Source organism: Pundamilia nyererei, unplaced genomic scaffold, assembly GCF_000239375.1.
Source record: "Pundamilia nyererei isolate P.nyererei 1_Seehausen unplaced genomic scaffold, PunNye1.0 scaffold00012, whole genome shotgun sequence".
In the NCBI taxonomy this organism is placed as follows: Eukaryota; Metazoa; Chordata; class Actinopteri; order Cichliformes; family Cichlidae; genus Pundamilia; species Pundamilia nyererei.
Genome location: NW_005187413.1, coordinates 5,314,604 through 5,331,388, shown reverse-complemented (window position 1 = coordinate 5,331,388; position 16,785 = coordinate 5,314,604). Strand labels below are relative to the sequence as shown.

Here is a 16,785-nt window from a genome sequence, read left to right as displayed (position 1 = left end):
TCCTATGCGACTCCTTTTCTCTTTTTTTAACTGTTTTAATTCCCATGAAGAGTTAAAACTGGGACATGCAGAACTAAATGTCGCATTCTCTTTTCCTTCCACATCCTTCAGCATGTTTGCCGGGTACATTTGGAAAGGGCTGCATGCAGCGCTGCAGCTGTGCACAGGGCACGTCCTGCCACCACATCTCTGGAGAGTGCGGCTGTCCTCCCGGATTCACTGGCAACGGCTGCGAACAGAGTGAGCTCCCCAGGACTAACTTTTTCTGACAAATTACATTCAATGCCACAGTCCTTCCTAAGAATTATAAACACTGCAAAATTAAAGAGACATTTCTGGTGCCTCAGAAAGTAAAAATGTCTTTAAGCATACTGTTTATTAATTATTATAATGAACCTTTCCTTTTTATCAGCTTGTCTGCCTGGAACCTTTGGGCAGAACTGTAACCAGGTCTGTCAGTGCTCTGAGACAAATCAGCTCTGCCACCCGGTGTCTGGATCATGTTACTGCGCTCCAGGTTACCACGGCCCCAAATGTGCTCAAAGTATGCATAAACAGCATATTCATACATAAACACTAAACCAAGGGAGCATAATAAAACATTTTTACCCCTTTTATTATTCATTTTTAGTCTGCGGAGAGGGTCGGTATGGTCCAAACTGTGAGAGAGAGTGTCAGTGCGAGAATGGAGGGAAATGCATTACTTCCACTGGAGCCTGTGAATGTCCAGCAGGATTTATAGGACCGCGCTGCAACATCAGTGAGTCCGAGTCAAACTTTGATGATGACGTTAATTAAATAAATAAGTGTTACGGTGTGGAGTGAAAAGGGTGTGATGCATCCTTGTGGTCACAGCGTGTCCGGCTGGGCGCTACGGTGTCAACTGTGTCCGGGTGGCATTGTGTGGAGAGGGAGCCCAGAATGACCCGGTCACCGGTCGATGTGTGTGCGCCCCTGGACGCAGAGGAGAGGACTGTGGAAATGGTGAGCTTTCATTATTGCTGATACATTTGTGTTGTGTGGCCTGTGAGCTAGATCTCTGGAAACAGGCCCTCTGTTGATTTCAAACTCTTCTTTTATGTTTCCATTCATGTAATAAGGACTGTGTAAGTATTATATCATATATCCAGCTGTAAATAGTACTAGGACAATAGAGGTACAACAAGACGGTGGATAAGTTGTCTATATAGAAAAGGCACCCTAGAAAGGCTGAGTCACTCTGAAAGACTATGTAGGGGAAAATTAGTATATTTCATCATCTACAGTACATCATTTAATGAATAGAAAACTTGAAGTCTGTAAATAAAAGACAAGGCTGAAAACTAATACTGAATGGCGTAATCTTCTGAGATTACCTGCTGAGGTGGCACCGCTTTTAAACAGTGCACAGGAACAGCACTGGCGTTCACTCTGCTAGACCTCATTGAATGTGTGGGGTTACGTGGGGGGGCTTTAGTACACATAGCATGGGATGATGTCTCTTTCAACGAAGGCTCTGCTTATTTCAGCAACACACTGACGAACTCCATTCTTCACTTATTACAGGAGCATGAATCCACAGTAAGAGACTGGGTGCTAACCTGGCCCTCCCACAGTCCACACCATTGAAAACATTATGAAAATACAACAGGAGGCTCCAGATTACTGTTTACCTGTAATCCTTTATAATGAGCAAGAATAGAAGACTGTGCTTTCAGAGCTACAGCATGTTATGACACTTGCCTGGATATTTTCTTAAGTTTAATTGGAGTGTGTGTTTGCCTCAGGCTGCCCTGCAGGCTGGTTTGGGGCAGAATGTGCTCAACGCTGTAACTGCAGTAATGGAGGCGTGTGCGACTCTGTGATCGGCAATTGTACCTGTGGTCTGGGCTGGACTGGTGCACACTGCAACAAAGGTGATCACCTACTCTTTAAAAAAAAACCCATCAAAATATTGCATTTATTGCATCTGTCCATTACCACATATTTGATCTGTTGTAACATGTTGAATCTAAACATAATCAAGTGTCACAGCGAGTCATGTCCTCTGTTTTATTCTTCCTGTCCCAGAATGTCCCGCGGGAAGATTTGGTGCCAACTGCCAGCTGAAATGTAGCTGTCAAAATAATGGCACTTGTGACAGAGTGACGGGGACGTGTCAGTGCGGTCCAGGCTACTATGGGCATCTATGTGAACATGGTGAGAACTGAACACGCACACAAACACAAAGAATGACCTCCGTTGTTGTCCAAAAACATATCAGTAAGTCATGTAGTTGCACAACATCCTGCTCTGTTAATGCTTTTTGTATATGTTGTATTTTAAAAAAAAAAAATCTTCTGTTCACGGTTGCTGAAGTTTTGAATGAAGTCAAGGCTGTGTGAGAGATTGCAGTACATGTAGTGAAGAAGAATGTACACATGAAGCACCTCAGTAGTGTTTAAGGTCCTGATGGGATCATTCATGCCGATGCACAGATGTCACAGTAGAAGAAGTCTTTATAAAATCCTGAAATTTAACTTGTATTTATCTGAACACACTGAACATCAAAAGGCTTCGAAGGTTTACATTTCGATCAAATCAGCCCAGCATTTGTACTCTAACCTTAAAGCTCCACTTTAAAGGTGTCAGATTTGAGCCCTTAAGTTTACAGTCATTTATTAATTAATGCACAGGATTTAAACTTTAAAGGTCGACTTTTATTCTCCTCCCATGAATCCCCCTCCCTCCCAAACTCGTTAGCCTGCCCCCCTGGTTTCCACGGCCCGCTGTGTCGGATGCAGTGTGACTGTATGAACGGCGCCTCCTGTCACCCGGTGTCGGGTCAGTGTATCTGTTCTCCAGGATTTCACGGAGCGCGCTGTCACAGAGGTCGGTCCGATCTGTTCTCCCAGTTGAAATCAAAGAATAACTGGCGTGTTTTTGCCTATTTTATTCTCATGTTTTCAATCATTCACTCAGCGTGCGAACGGGGTCGCTACGGTCAGGGCTGCGTCCACATCTGTGACTGTGAAGACGACGCTCAATGCGATCCTGTGTCAGGAAGGTGCCTCTGCTCCTCGGGGAAGACTGGACCCAGATGTGACATTGGTAATCTCTCACGCATTTTTGAGAATACACAGCCATCAAACGCGTACTGCATTTCATCAGTGACATCACTTTCAGCTGATGTGCCTTCATTACTCATTAGCGATGATGAGTTATGCAACAGAGATGCTGCTATGATGAATGCACTGTATTTACTTCAGCATACATGTGATGATGGCAGTCACATTCCTTTAATATGGATGGAAGAGACGAGTATTTCAGAGAAATAAGTGGAAGAATTTGTTCAGGTGACGGTTAAGATGAAAGGCTACAAAAGCAACTATGATATAGAAATTGGAGAATGTAGTAAAAACACCCCAAAGCTACATGTGTATGCTGGGCCGGTGGAAGGAGTGAAACTCTTGCATTGGCCAATTCTCCAGCTTAGACCCTAACCCAAACTGATTTGGTTTAAGACTTGAAGAGAGCGAGTGTGACTCACTGCAGCGGCTAGCCTGAACTAGCTTGCAGGCGTCACATACACACACAGCTTTCTTACCAGTAAAGGTATTATTGTATAAATGCACGTAAAGAGTTGGTAAAATAGACTTTTAGTAAATACTTTGATGCCTAAAAATGGCTCCTGTCATATATAGTGCCCAGCTACATTTAGAAACAGAGGAAAACCGATATTACAATATGAAAAGACAAAATCAGAGACATTATTCATAATTTAATTAAATTACCATATGCACCAAAATTGCAAAATATTTGGAGATATAGTGGGCATTCCTTGTGTTGCACTGAATATTTTTGGATATTAGTGTTAAAAAGTGTTTGTTTTATGTTATTTGAGAACAAGATTTGACATTTTTATATTTTGACCTCAAATGAAAACATATGAAGCAAAAATATGTTTCCCTCCACTGTCAGCATGTAATATACGCTGATCAGGCATAACACTGAGTGGTTGGGATGTGTTGGGAGCCAGTGAACATTTTGTTCTGAAAGCTGTTTTAGAAGCAGGAAAGATGGAGGCATAAGGATTGGTGTGAGTTTGTGACGGCTTGATGAGTGACTCAGAGCATCTCTTAAAACTGCAACTCCTGTGAGGTGTTCATGGTCTGCGGTGGTCAGTATCTATCTAACATAGTCCAGGGAGAAGTGAACCAGCGACGGGTCATAACGTTGCGCTGGGTCTGTGTACAAGCCTATTAAACTCGTAGGGTTTTAAGGGAATTTTGAATCCTTAATGTAACCAATACAAAAAAGATGATGTGAAGTCAGCAGTACTTCTGTTTGAAGTACTTTTCTACTAAAATTTGAATCCAGTTTTCTATGTTTAAGAGCTTTGGCTAACATTCACACACTCTTGCTTCCTGGATGCATCTGGGAAAACTAGCCCAAGGATATGTCTACATGCAAACCAGGGAAACTGGGGATCAAACCACTGACCCTTCAACCAGTAGGCATCCCACTTTACCTCCTGAGCCGCAGCTGCCGCGTAAACAATACTTGCGCTCGATATTTGAGTAAATGTACTGCGCCCTCGCCATTTTGTAGCTTTATTAAACTGCTTGGATTTTGCTTTTCACCGTTGGCTGTCAGACTGCAGAGAGAATCGTTACGGGCCTGACTGCTCAGAGACCTGCGAGTGCGAGAACAGGGCGCAGTGCGACCGTCGCAACGGCCGCTGCGACTGCCTGCACAGCTGGATTGGACCGTCCTGTCAGGAAGGTACAGCAGTGACTAACACACACTCACACACACCCTGCCGTTTTAACACTTACGTCATGAAAATATCCACAAGGAGGGCAGGTGAAGGCCTCCGCTCGCCCTCGAGTGAGAACAGAAGTGACAGATCTGCTGACCTGGTGAAATGGGAGTAAGTAACCAAGTGTAAGTGCTGACAGTGTTTAGTTATTGTCTGTGAGGGGCAGAGCTGCAGAGGCTGCACTTTCCACTTTTTGGGGGGTTGTTATTCTGATCAAATGTGAATGCTGTGCGTTTGCTGAGCTGGATTTCTCAGCTCGTTGTGTCCGTCGCCTCAGGTGGACCTCCGCGCCTCACCTATGGGAGCAGCTCAAGACAATCACGGCACGACAACTCATTATAGCAGCTCCAACCAGCATGAAATCTCAACTGGGACAGGAGTTTTAAACTGAAGTGACTCCAGTGAGTGAAAGCTCATGACAGGGAACTGTAGCAGCTGGGAGATTCATGGAAACGGACGCTCTGATGAGAACTGCAGTTCCATGTTTGCACCCGTCTGGATGATTTTTTTTTTGTGCCAAAGTGTCCTTTGAACTGTTGGGGTTAAACTGTCACTTGCAGGTTGTGATTTCCAAACATAACCCGTCTCACCTTCAGGATAAGCATTTCTTCTTCCAGAGTGCAGTGCGAGGAAGTCGCAGTCAGGTTTGCTGCACTTTCAGCCCATTGTGTTTTATATGTTTGCCCTCAAAATACAGCGGAAGGTACTGTATAAGAAAAATACTCTACTTTTGTAAAGATGTTGGCGATATTACTGAATATGATGCAGTTCTGTCATTTCTATGAAGTTTTTTTCAGTCTATACAACATGAAGTATGACCCTTGGGTAAATGGTGCTATGATGCTTTACTGTACAACAGATTCTATTGATCCTCACAAGCTTTATGCTATATGACAGTAAAGCACACTCCTGATGACTACACATGCTGTAATGACAGTTTTTAAAGTTCAATGTAAACCACTTCAGATCATTTGCACCTCCTTCAGGATTTTTATTTTTTGTATAAATTGCCTCATATTTATATTTCATAAATAAGTCATAAATGCATCTTTTGTTTTCTACTGGATAGAAGAGGCTTGGACGCTCTAACAAATCCAAACATTATGAATAAAGATGCCAAAATAAAAACAGACACAAGTTGGTGGTTTTTAACCATTCTTATTTTTATCATTAATTCATTTTCATTGAAGATCATAAGCTGTACATCCTGTCTAAATCTCAGATTCAAGCACAGTGCAGATAGCAACGCCTGCAAAATGAAATCAAAATGAAAAAAGGCAAAGGTGATCACAACCAGAAATATATACAAAGGTCAGAGTATGTACAGGAGATACCAGGCTCTCAATACGTCGTCTTCAGGGTGAATTCCACACACCGTTGCATTTGAGCATCATAATGCACACACAACACAAAGATTGCTTCTTTTTGTCAGTCTTCAAATCAATACAATACCGATAGGAAAAATGCAGCATGATGACAAAAATAAAAACAGTTCTCTTAATTCTCTCTACTGCATTAAAGGCTAGAACATAAAAATATATTCTCTGTATAACCTAGAACCTTCTGTAAAATAAGCTCTATTCATCTGTGGGTCTGTTTCATTTGTGAACTAGTCGTTAACATGTTAGAACAGCAAATATGATGAAACTAGGACCTCTTAAAGCATTATTTTCTCCTACATGGGTGAGGGCACCAGACAAATACACACAAGCTTCAAAAGTTTCAGTTATTTCTACGTTGTGCACGTGAAGCTCGTTACGACACAGCATCTGTGTCGAGCGGGTCGGCACGCTGGGACACAACTGATGGTCAAACTAAATGCACAGCGATAACGTTCAAAGGGAAAGTCTGACATCTTTAGGGGGGCAAATATGCCACGTCGGCATATTTGCTGCACAGAGACTGGAAACAGCCAAACTGCTTTTCTCATCATCAATAATACATTTAGAAAAGAAATGATTCCTGAAAATAAGCGTGTCACGCCTTGCCACTGCAGCCTTAAATTATTTGTTACGTGGATGGAGAAACGGCACGGTCCTCGCTGCCACGGGAGCGCCGAGCCGTCCTCGACTCAGGTAACGATACCGTCACTTCACCTGTCTCCCCTTTCCTCTGCTCCCCTCCATGTGTCCGTTTATCCAGCAGATCAGAGATGCACCCAAACAGATGGTGAAAGGGAGAGCACAGGATGAAAGTGCACACACAGCACGGACTTGACTGCACACTCAAACACCCGATTATGTGTTAAATAAACCAGGTTCCCAACTGAGAGTCTGAAAAGTTATCCTTACAATATCTCAATCAGACAGTCCTTGGTGAACACAGTACGAACATATGAACGAGGCTAAAACCCTCTGACTACCCTTATCTGTAAAGCTTAATAATGAATGGCTAATATGTTCTGTACAGAAGAGAAAATGAGTGTCTTCTGGTTTCCAGTCTGTGTGTTGAGCTAATATCAGTTCAGTATCAGACCTTTTGTAATTTTGGGTGAGAAAAAGCACATTTCCCAAAATGTCAGACTCAACCTTTTAAATCTCAGACTTCTTCTCCGCTCCCTGCAGATGGAAATATTAAGACACAGAAACTCCACAGACTAATGAACAAAATGTTCTTATCTTCTTTTTTTTTTTTTTTTTAAATTCTGAGAAAACAGCATCAGCTTGTGCCTGTTATTATTTACTCAGACTTACAAGAGACACGGCAAATCAGCCGTATTCAGGGATCAACTAATACAACAGCACGGGATTAGTTCAGTTGTCCCCCAATCCCTCACACCTGAACTCACTCACACACTCTCACACTCTCTCTCTCGCGCGCGCACACACACACACCCCAACAGCAGATCTTGAATCACTTTGCTGTGATTTAGGAGTAATACTCAAGCAAAACCTCATCCACACAAACCCCACACAGTGATGTTTATCCCCTCCACTCTAGCTGAGCAGCTTCACCTCATTCATATCATTCACACTTATATAAGTTATGTTAATTTGCACTTGTTTTTTCCTTCTAAGAATCAACAGTTTATCAACTGTTAGTAAAGACTTGTTATCTACACGTGTTGGTAAGCTTGAAAAGCATCACCTTGTTTGTCCCATAGGTACTGTAGGCTGGGTGAAGAGGGTCCATGCTTAGAAGATGTAACATGCTTTCCACTTGTGCTTTAATCACAGTAAGAGAGCACCCAAAGGACAACAAATGATACAGGGCGTTGTCAAAATGTTTGCAATAATACTTCTGACGCGTCTCGGGGCGTCTGCCGCCTGAAACAAACCTTACTGATCCTAAAGCACTTAGTTGTACTACGCATTCTGTATATGAAGGACATACTTGTTAACTAGTGTAACAGCTCGGTCAAGTAAAGATATATTATGGAGTAAAGTCCATACCATAGATAGATTACAAGCTGGACAGCACATGCGTCAAGATGATTTCTATAATGTTGTAATAGTGAAACGTTGGGTTGTTTTCTCAAAGAAAGAAAGAAAAGAAGAAGAAGATCTTTGGCTCAAGCCACACTAAAGTGTCCACACATGAGACGAAAACAGATAACTAAATACAACCTCCTGACTTTGTGCACGCCAACACACGACTGAAGCTGCCTGCTCCGTTCCCTGAGCTGCTGCCACTCACCGATTAACCAGACACACGACTCCTTCCCCCCCAGTCAGGGAGCAACAAACACCACTTCCACCACTCAGTGGTCCAGTTTATACCGGGGACACATGACCAGCGCAGAGAGGCAGCTGTCGAGCTGCTCGTCTACAAGCCCAAAGCACAGTTTGATGCAACTCTAAATAAGGCAAAATACTTGAACTGAATTTGATTGAGGAGAAGTTTCCATGAGATGTTGAGCCAACGCTGATATGAACGTTCCCTGTACACCAAAATCCTCAGCCTGAAAAAAGCGAGAAAAGCGGCCGGGAAGCACAGTGAAGCAGGCCGCTGCGTTTGATATAACACGACTGCAGTTCCTGCTGTTAGGGAGGAATAAACTGCTCATCTCTTCAGTGGCATGCAAGTTGCCCAGACACATCAGCCTGGCTCCTAAGCTCCATCATGGCGGGTGGTTCACTGTAAGGACGGAAGCCCTGATGACTTCAGAACGTCAGAGCCACGCTTACACAGGAGGAGCATCGGAGCATTAGGCTGGACAAACGCACTGCCAGTGAAGAAACAGAGGATGAAGAGAGGGAATTATGAAGAGGCGATGTGATTCTATAGTGCAATGGCTGTGAGATAAGACTGTTGTAATACCCATCCTCTCTCCTCTTTGAAACTGCCTTCCAACACCTTTACTGACTGTACTAAAGTGCTGATTGAAGCCCGTGAGGAGGCTCTGGTAATGTCGACAACACTTTCAGAGAAATCTTGACGGATTTGGACAGTACACAGGTGTTTGTAAACAGAACGTCCAAACAACGAATGCATGGCTATGGTACATGTGCAACAATAGTTCTCGTGTATTCATACAGCATGAATTTCATCTTCCTTTTAGTTGTATTCGGTTTTAAAAAGAGAAAAAAAAAATAGAAAGGAAAAAAAAAAATCTGGCTGCCAAGCAAGCGTGTGCTTATTTAATTTTTTTAATAAATGTATTTTTCTCTATAGTTTTAAAATACGTTCAGCTGAATTGAATGTATAACTAATTTAAATATGAGCGCATATCTCTAACCTCTCTTTTTCCATGTTTGTGTCTTTCTTTGTCAATCCTGTCATTTCCAGTGGAGGTGACTGTATTTTTTCCCCCTTTTCTTATCTTATCCCTGTAACTCTAAATGAGGTGCCCTGCGTGGCCTTGGTGTGGCCAGACTCATGCGCCAGGGTCTCACTCAGTAAAAGCTCAAGCAAACAGAGGATCAGGCAAAGGTGGGGCACTGCGGCTGCAGGCCGGGTGCAGCCCTGCCGGGCGGGGCCGTGCCACGCGTTAGGAGCGGTAGTCCTTTTTACTGTACGGCTTGTTCCCCAGGATGCTGTCCACCTCGTGTGTGATGGATGACGACAACTTTGGAAGAACCTACGACACGACAGAAAGACAAGAGGTGAACGCACTGCAGTCGCCATGGTGTGTTGCAGTTTCACATCGCTACCTATAGAGAGTGTTGAAAGGATTTTTACAAACAATCTCAACGTTGCAATCTCCAGTCCAGCTCAAAATCCAAAAACAGAAGTGGCATGTGTTTATTTTTTACTTTATTTCTTTGTTGTTTTATATATTAGCTTTATGCACAAGTTTTTATCTTTATAGAAACAGCGATATGTAAAAAGGCTTCAGTTCTAATAAATTCCAGAAACGTTGGGATGCTGGTAAAACAGACATTTTAGTATTTCATGAAAAATATTAACTCATTTTGAAGAAGACTTTGAAGAAACAGCAGGTAGTTTTATTGGTAACAGGTCAGGTCTAACGTGACCCTGTATAAACAGAGCAGCCTCTTAGAGAGGCAGAGTTTCAGCAGTCTGAACAAAACTGTGGAACAAGTTCAAAATAAAGCTCTTTAATGTAAAATTGTTAAACCTTTGAATAAGAATATGGAGAAATCTCTGTGCGCAGAGGACAAGGCTAAAAATCAGTACTGACTGCCCATGATCTTCACGTCCTCGGGCAGCACTGCACTAAAATCAGGCATTCTGTCATGGAAATCACTGGATGGACTTCCAGAAATCCCCGTCTGTGAACAGAGTTCATCATGCCATCCACAAATGCAGCTTAAAGCTCCATCATGCAAAGAAGAAGCCATATGTGAACATGAAACAGGAATACTGGCGTCTTTTCTGGTGCAAAGCTCGACCTGTCTGCAGACAGGCCCAACTTTCCACCAACTGAAAACATTTGACACATAAATATGTTCTTTACGTTCTCTTGTGAATAAAATGTTTTATATTTGAGATTTGCAAACCATTGCATTGTATTTTTATTTATATTTTACACAGCATCTCAACTATTTTTGGAACTGGGGTAGAACTTTGTAAACAGACACTACATAAAGTATTTATAGTAAAGTAGTGCATCACTGAGCAGAGCAGAAATATGAAAACAGGAGGAATATATTGTTCCTTTTAAACTTGATAACTGAGGGAGCTTGACTCAAAGAATAATTATTTTCAACAAAAAGGCTGTATAAATAAAGATTTATGAAAATACATCACTAAAAAGAAAAATTTATTAAGATATTTTGCCCTTTTTGATAAAAATACAGATCGTTTTACTCTGAATTTCAAAGTGAGGAGTAAAATCTTCTATTTAACCGGAAAAGAAGGAAAATAAAAAAGAGATTAGATGGTAGTACAAATTAAACAGGAACTTTTCGCGTGTAGAGAATAATAAAGTATTTGCTCTTCCGACAATGCAGACATTAAATAAAAAGAAAGAAATAATATTTTTATTGAAACTTCCTGAGAAAGTCTTTCACACCAGGGGCCGTTTCTATTTCAGCGTCTCTGATATAAAATTCTGGCAAAAGGGAAACTGCAGAGCCCTTGGGAAATGTGAGCATAGCATTTCAAACCCGAAATATCAAACGCATTCTGGAGAGGAGACGTTTAGTGCACACACACACACTCACACACACACACACACGGGAGCAGACACAAAGCATCGGAGTAGATGAGAGTCAGAATGCTTTTTACTTCGGGCCAGACATAATGTGAGGAGGGGACGTAAACCCTCACCGCTCTGAAAACCCCATTAAAGAGTGCATCTTATCAGGAGAGGAGGAAGCGGCTGTGAGCTCATCTCCAATCCCACTGGCAACTGATACTCCTCTGACCTTATTAACTCAGTACAGTAAAGCACCCAGGCGTGCAGCAGCAAACTGCCCAGGAGGCCAAGCCGTGCCCAGGAGAGGAGGCTGCCGCTATGGACTGTAAGGCACAAATACGAGCCCAACAAAGCGGGTCAGGTTGCATTTTCACAAATTAAGCTTCTGATTTACTTCGCGGTAACACAAGCAAAGCGTACACACACAAACACACTCACCTGGATCGCTCCTATGTTCTCCATCAGCTGGTCGGTGTTGGACGCCCCTAAAAGGACAGAGCTCACCCCCTCGTTCCGTAGGCACCACGCTGCAGGAGACCAGTAAATAAGGATGACACCCCTACCGTGATTAAACACACGCACATACACACACACAATACCCGAGACGCAAACACACGCTGATTACTATTTGCACATGAAATGACAGCCGCTCCCTGATAAAATAAACCAACTGCTATACTATGGCAACATTACTCATCAGGACCTCGACACTCGTTACACTAACACTGGATCAGCGATGGAAGAACCAACCCACTCATGCACACACCACAATATAAAAATGACTCCTGATCAGATGCTGCTCAATGCCCGCCTACATTATATCAAATTTCAGTACTATACCTCAGCTCATGCCGTGTTGAAAATGTAACTTGGCATAGCTCACTGCAGGTAAACTGAGTCTCGTTGTTGCACCATGATTAAATTATTTGAATAGAAAAACCATCTGGTGCTTACTTGGTTCTAAAGTTGTTTAAATGCAATCTCAGATCAGAACTGTGTCATTATTTAGCTGAAATGAAATAAACCAAATGCAGAAGCAGCGTGTGAAAAAACTGAGTACACATCATGATTCAGCAGATTGTAGAAACACCTGTATGAGCATTAGTCTCTCACATCAGTGTGGAGGAATTTTGACCAACTCTTCTTTGGCCCCGCCCCTCCCTGAGCCTGGTTCTGCTGGAGGTTTCTTCCTGTTAAAAGGGAGTTTTTCCTTCCCACTGTCGCCAAAGTGCTGCTCATAGAGGGTCATATGATTGTTGGGCTTTTCTTTGTATGCATTATTGTAGGGTCTGCCTTCCAATATGAAGCGCCTCGGGGCGACTGTTGTTGTGATTTGGCGCTGTAGAAATAAAACTGAATTGAATTGAATTGTTGCTTCAGTTCACTGAGATTTGCAGGCATTTGTTTATCCACAGCTCTCTTAAGGTTGTCCCACAGCATTTCAATCATGTTCAGGTCTGGACACTGATGGATTGCAACATGCCGACTCTTTTTTCAGCCATTCTGTTGTAGATTTACTGCTGTGCTTGGATTTATTCTCCTGTTGCATGACCCAATTTCAGCAAAACCATTACCCGTTAGAAAGACGTCCCCAACTTTAACACCATAATGCTTTAGTATACAGTGGAGCTCATAGCTAACTCAGCGGCTGCAACTTGCTGTGGTCCTGTGGCTGTAAAACAAGCTCAAATCATCATCCCTCCACATCAGTCCTGACATCTGGTATGAAATGTTTGTGCTGTTTTGTTTTTTTTCTAAAGGTAGCGCTTTGTATTATGAACAGACATCTCCATTTCTGGTCTCATCTGTCCAAAGAACATTGTTCCAAAAGTCTTTGCTCAGATGTGGCTTTGGAGCCCTACACCGTGCAGTCATTTTCTTTTTAGCAAGAAGAGTCTTTTTCCTGTCACCACTTCCAAACGAGACATACTTCTTCAGTCTTTTTCTGATTCTACTGTCGTGAACTTTAACATCTAAAATGCTAACTGAGGCCCATGGAGTCTAAGATGTAGCTCTTGGGGTTTTTTTGCAGTGTTGCTGAGCATTGCATGGTCTGTTATGGGGTAAACGTGTTGGGACATTCACTTGTGTGCGTGTGTGATGATTACAAACTGTTATGAAACAGAGGTGATCACGTTTGCTAATGACCAATTAATCAAGTGCCTTTGATAAGCTACCTCTGTTGGTGACTTACCATCTTAATTCTATAGAACCAGTAAGGGTGTACTTAATTTTTCAAACACTGCTTCTGGATTTAGGTTTGTTAAATATTAACTGTGTAATTTATTGTGTGATGTTCATCTGTTTTTCCTGGTATATATATATATTTTTTTTTTCATAAGACTAAGTTCCCATCCCTTTGTAAAGCACAGTTAGTGAAGCAGGAACTTGCAAAAAACTCATGTACAAATACTTCAGAACCATTTTCAGGTGCAAAGCCTGAATAAAAGAACTACATCTCAGAGCAGCTCTCTGCTAATAATGTTCAGAAAACCTGCCTTTTTGTGATCACTGCATACAAATACAAACACACACACACCCCATCCTTGCTTGGTCTGCCATTGTAATTGGGAACTGTATTATGCAATACAACTGCATGCTCTTGAAATTCAGGAAAATACACTGGTAAGCAGATTATAGTATAATGGAATGAGGAATGCTGCTGTAAAAATAGTGGGATTATGATTCTACACAAATCTTCAATAAACATAAGAATACGGCCAAAAAAAGAAGATCTTCATCGGGAGTGATGCAGGTGCAGACCTTCCCTTAGGCTGCTGAGATACCGACTACATTTGTTTACTCTGTTCTCACACTTGCAGCCTGATTCCTGAATTTACCACCTGCTCAAGGAGTCTCGGGATAAAGCCCAAGGCGAGAAGCAGTCTGTTATTGTTTTATAGTTTTTATTTAATGCTGGAGTGACACAGCAATCTAGAAGACTGCATATAAATGTCCCGTGCTGCCTACAGGAGTGCTGGAAGGATTTATGGTAATTGAGGGAGAACCGAGGGTGTCCACTAATGGCCCGTGAAACCAAATCTATGACAGTGTATTACTGTGTGGGTGAAAAATCTGCTGTGATCTGTGCTGAGATAGGAGACCGACTGCGAGATTTATTCGTCGCGTCCCTCTCGACTGCCACTTTAACGACGCTTGCAGGACTCTGCGTCTTTGGGGTTTGCACATTTACTGCCCGGCAAGTGAATCGATACGAGTCATCCTCTGGATTTATATCTGATACTGTGTGTTCCTGTCCCTTTAAGACCCACTATTTACCTTTCTTATTGCTTTATTTCTTAAATAGTCCCTGTTTTCTTGTTTTTCCTCATAAATATATTTTTTTTTTTTTTTAACTGCACACTTACAACACACACATGTGACAACACAACACACCGAGTGTCAAACCAGACAGCTGCGAGAGCGGTGCTGACCTCGGCCTGTCCGAGGCAGAGGGACGGACAGACAGACAGAAAGAGAGAGAGCGGCAGAGTGTATCTGCGTACCGATGGCGAGTTGGGGCAGAGTGCAGCCCAGCCGCTCCGCGATTGCCTGCAGCTCTTTCAACTTCGCCTGCTGACGCCGGCCCTCCTCGCTCAAGATCTTGTCCTTCAACCACTGGTAGCCCTGTCGAAAACACAGCACACCTGCTCAAAAACACAGCCCTGCTCACACCGCTGCGCTGCAGCTCCTGTGTCACCAGGGCCTGTTTTTAAACACGTGACTCTGTCTCCTGCTGTCTACACCTCAGCCAGGGAAACACAGCTCACTCTATGCTTTTGTAAAAAATAATAATAGTCAGTTCATTTATAGCAGATTTACAAACATTACAAAAATTAAATATGTTAAAAAAGTGTTAGTTTTGTCCCAGCTGAGTTATACAGTAGCTTTGATATCTAGCTGGTAGATCTAACAATACAGAGGATGTGATTAGTATCACAAGGATTCACTGACTCAACGATCCAAAACACCACAAACATCCACAGACAACACTGAGCCGAACGGGAAGAAGCACATTCAACATAAGTCACCAAAAGTACTGCACAACACCAAGATGGAGAGCTTGCTTCATGAACCGGCAGAGCTCAAACCAACAATCAGTGACACACGATCCACAGAAACACAACATGCCACTCCAGCACAGAGGGACAGAACACCAATCAGGTGTAAGCTTATGTGTTGAGCTGTCTTGGATCTCTTATTTTTAAAAGTCTGCATGCTGAATGCTAAAATATATTTCAGCATCACAACATGACATGATGGAAAGTGAGGGCTGCTGAGTTCATCTGTCACAAATACAGGATTGAATCCCTGAAGCCGCGTCTCCTCTTTAATCATTTTTAGTAAAAATGGACGTTTTGTTTTCTTCTTCTCCTGACACAACACACTGAATTGATTCCCGATTCATCTGCCAATTTATAAAGTGAAACATTTTTATTTTTAAAGTGTTGGTATCTGTAGTGTCAAATAAAAATTCACAAGTCAGCACGCACACGTGCCGCACTATTATTGTTGTGAGCGTAGGTGTTTTGTGGTCATTTGCGTGGACTAAAATATATTAAGCTGACACCAACTGACAAACAGTGTGTAACAGCGCTGCTTGTGAAGCGGTACGCAGTGCATGGCGTCGGCATGGCACTGAAAACACACAAGGTTACAGTATGTGGTGAGTAACAGAACCTGAAAGACACAAACACACACAATAAGCAACCAGCAGTGAAACGCAGCACAGTGACAGCGGCACAGATGATCAGAGTGGGATAAAGAAGGAGCACAGCGAGCGAGGCTTGTCTACCTTAAGGGAGGCCCGCGAGTAGGGAGGGACCCTGCCATCGTATTTCCCTGAGATGATCCCACAGGCCAGCGGAGACCACGTCATGGCCCCCACACCTGAGAAGAGAAACATGTGATCACTACTGAACAATTTTTATCAGCCTTCAATAAATTAAAAAAAAAAGGGCTGAACTTTGCTGAGTTGATGATGACCATTTCTCTACTTCTCTTAAATCACACTGACTGTTCACACACTTCCACAGCATGTCTTTTATTCCGTCTTCCTCCCCTTACCCAAACTGGTCGCGGCAGATGGCCGCCCCTCCCTGAATCTTGTTCTGTTGGCAGTTTCTTCCTGTTAAAAGGGAGTTTTTCCTTCCCACTGTCGCCAATGTGCAAGTGGGGTCATATGATTGTTGGGTTTCTCTCTGTATGTATTATTGTAGGGTCTACCTTACAATATAAAGCTCCTTGAGGCGACTGTCTGCATTGAATTGAAGCTAATAAAGTTATATGACAACACAAACAAGACTTTAACCAGCTATAATCAGAACTGCACTGATCTCCAGTGCTCCAGGAAGTAAGAGAGAAGTTCTCATGTTACATTTCTGAAATGCTTCCTTTTATTTTCATCAGACCCGAGATCCAACACTTGGCTTCAATTTAACCTTGTGTGTCCACGTGTCAA

General features: G+C 42.6%; 2 protein-coding genes across 5 annotated transcripts in view; one reads left to right on the top strand and one right to left on the bottom strand.

Annotated features, from left to right (window-relative positions):
• The window catches only part of megf6b (multiple EGF-like-domains 6b), a 58,965-nt gene extending 53,048 nt beyond the window's left edge, over positions 1 to 5,917 (top strand). For 2 of the 3 annotated variants that reach the window (XM_005724644.1, XM_005724646.1), the window contains 9 exons: positions 112 to 240; positions 413 to 544; positions 632 to 760; positions 856 to 984; positions 1,767 to 1,895; positions 2,050 to 2,178; positions 2,722 to 2,850; positions 2,941 to 3,069; positions 4,615 to 5,126. In XM_005724644.1, coding sequence (XP_005724701.1) covers positions 112 to 240; positions 413 to 544; positions 632 to 760; positions 856 to 984; positions 1,767 to 1,895; positions 2,050 to 2,178; positions 2,722 to 2,850; positions 2,941 to 3,069; positions 4,615 to 4,895 — 1,316 coding nt within the window. In that variant the 3' untranslated portion in view covers positions 4,896 to 5,126. Of the gene's footprint in view, positions 1 to 111; positions 241 to 412; positions 545 to 631; positions 761 to 855; positions 985 to 1,766; positions 1,896 to 2,049; positions 2,179 to 2,721; positions 2,851 to 2,940; positions 3,070 to 4,614 lie in introns of all 3 variants that reach the window. The other variant, XM_005724645.1, reaches the window with a different exon arrangement.
• A 3,421-nt stretch (positions 5,918 to 9,338) lies between these two features.
• The window catches only part of kcnab2a (potassium voltage-gated channel subfamily A regulatory beta subunit 2a), an 85,544-nt gene continuing 78,097 nt past the window's right edge, over positions 9,339 to 16,785 (bottom strand). For both annotated transcript variants that reach the window (XM_013908596.1, XM_005724642.1), the window contains 3 exons: positions 14,831 to 14,951; positions 11,763 to 11,851; positions 9,339 to 9,800 (listed from right to left, as the gene is read on the bottom strand). In XM_013908596.1, the coding sequence (XP_013764050.1) occupies positions 9,711 to 9,800; positions 11,763 to 11,851; positions 14,831 to 14,951 (300 nt within the window). In that variant the 3' untranslated portion in view covers positions 9,339 to 9,710. The remainder of the gene's footprint in view (positions 9,801 to 11,762; positions 11,852 to 14,830; positions 14,952 to 16,785) is intronic.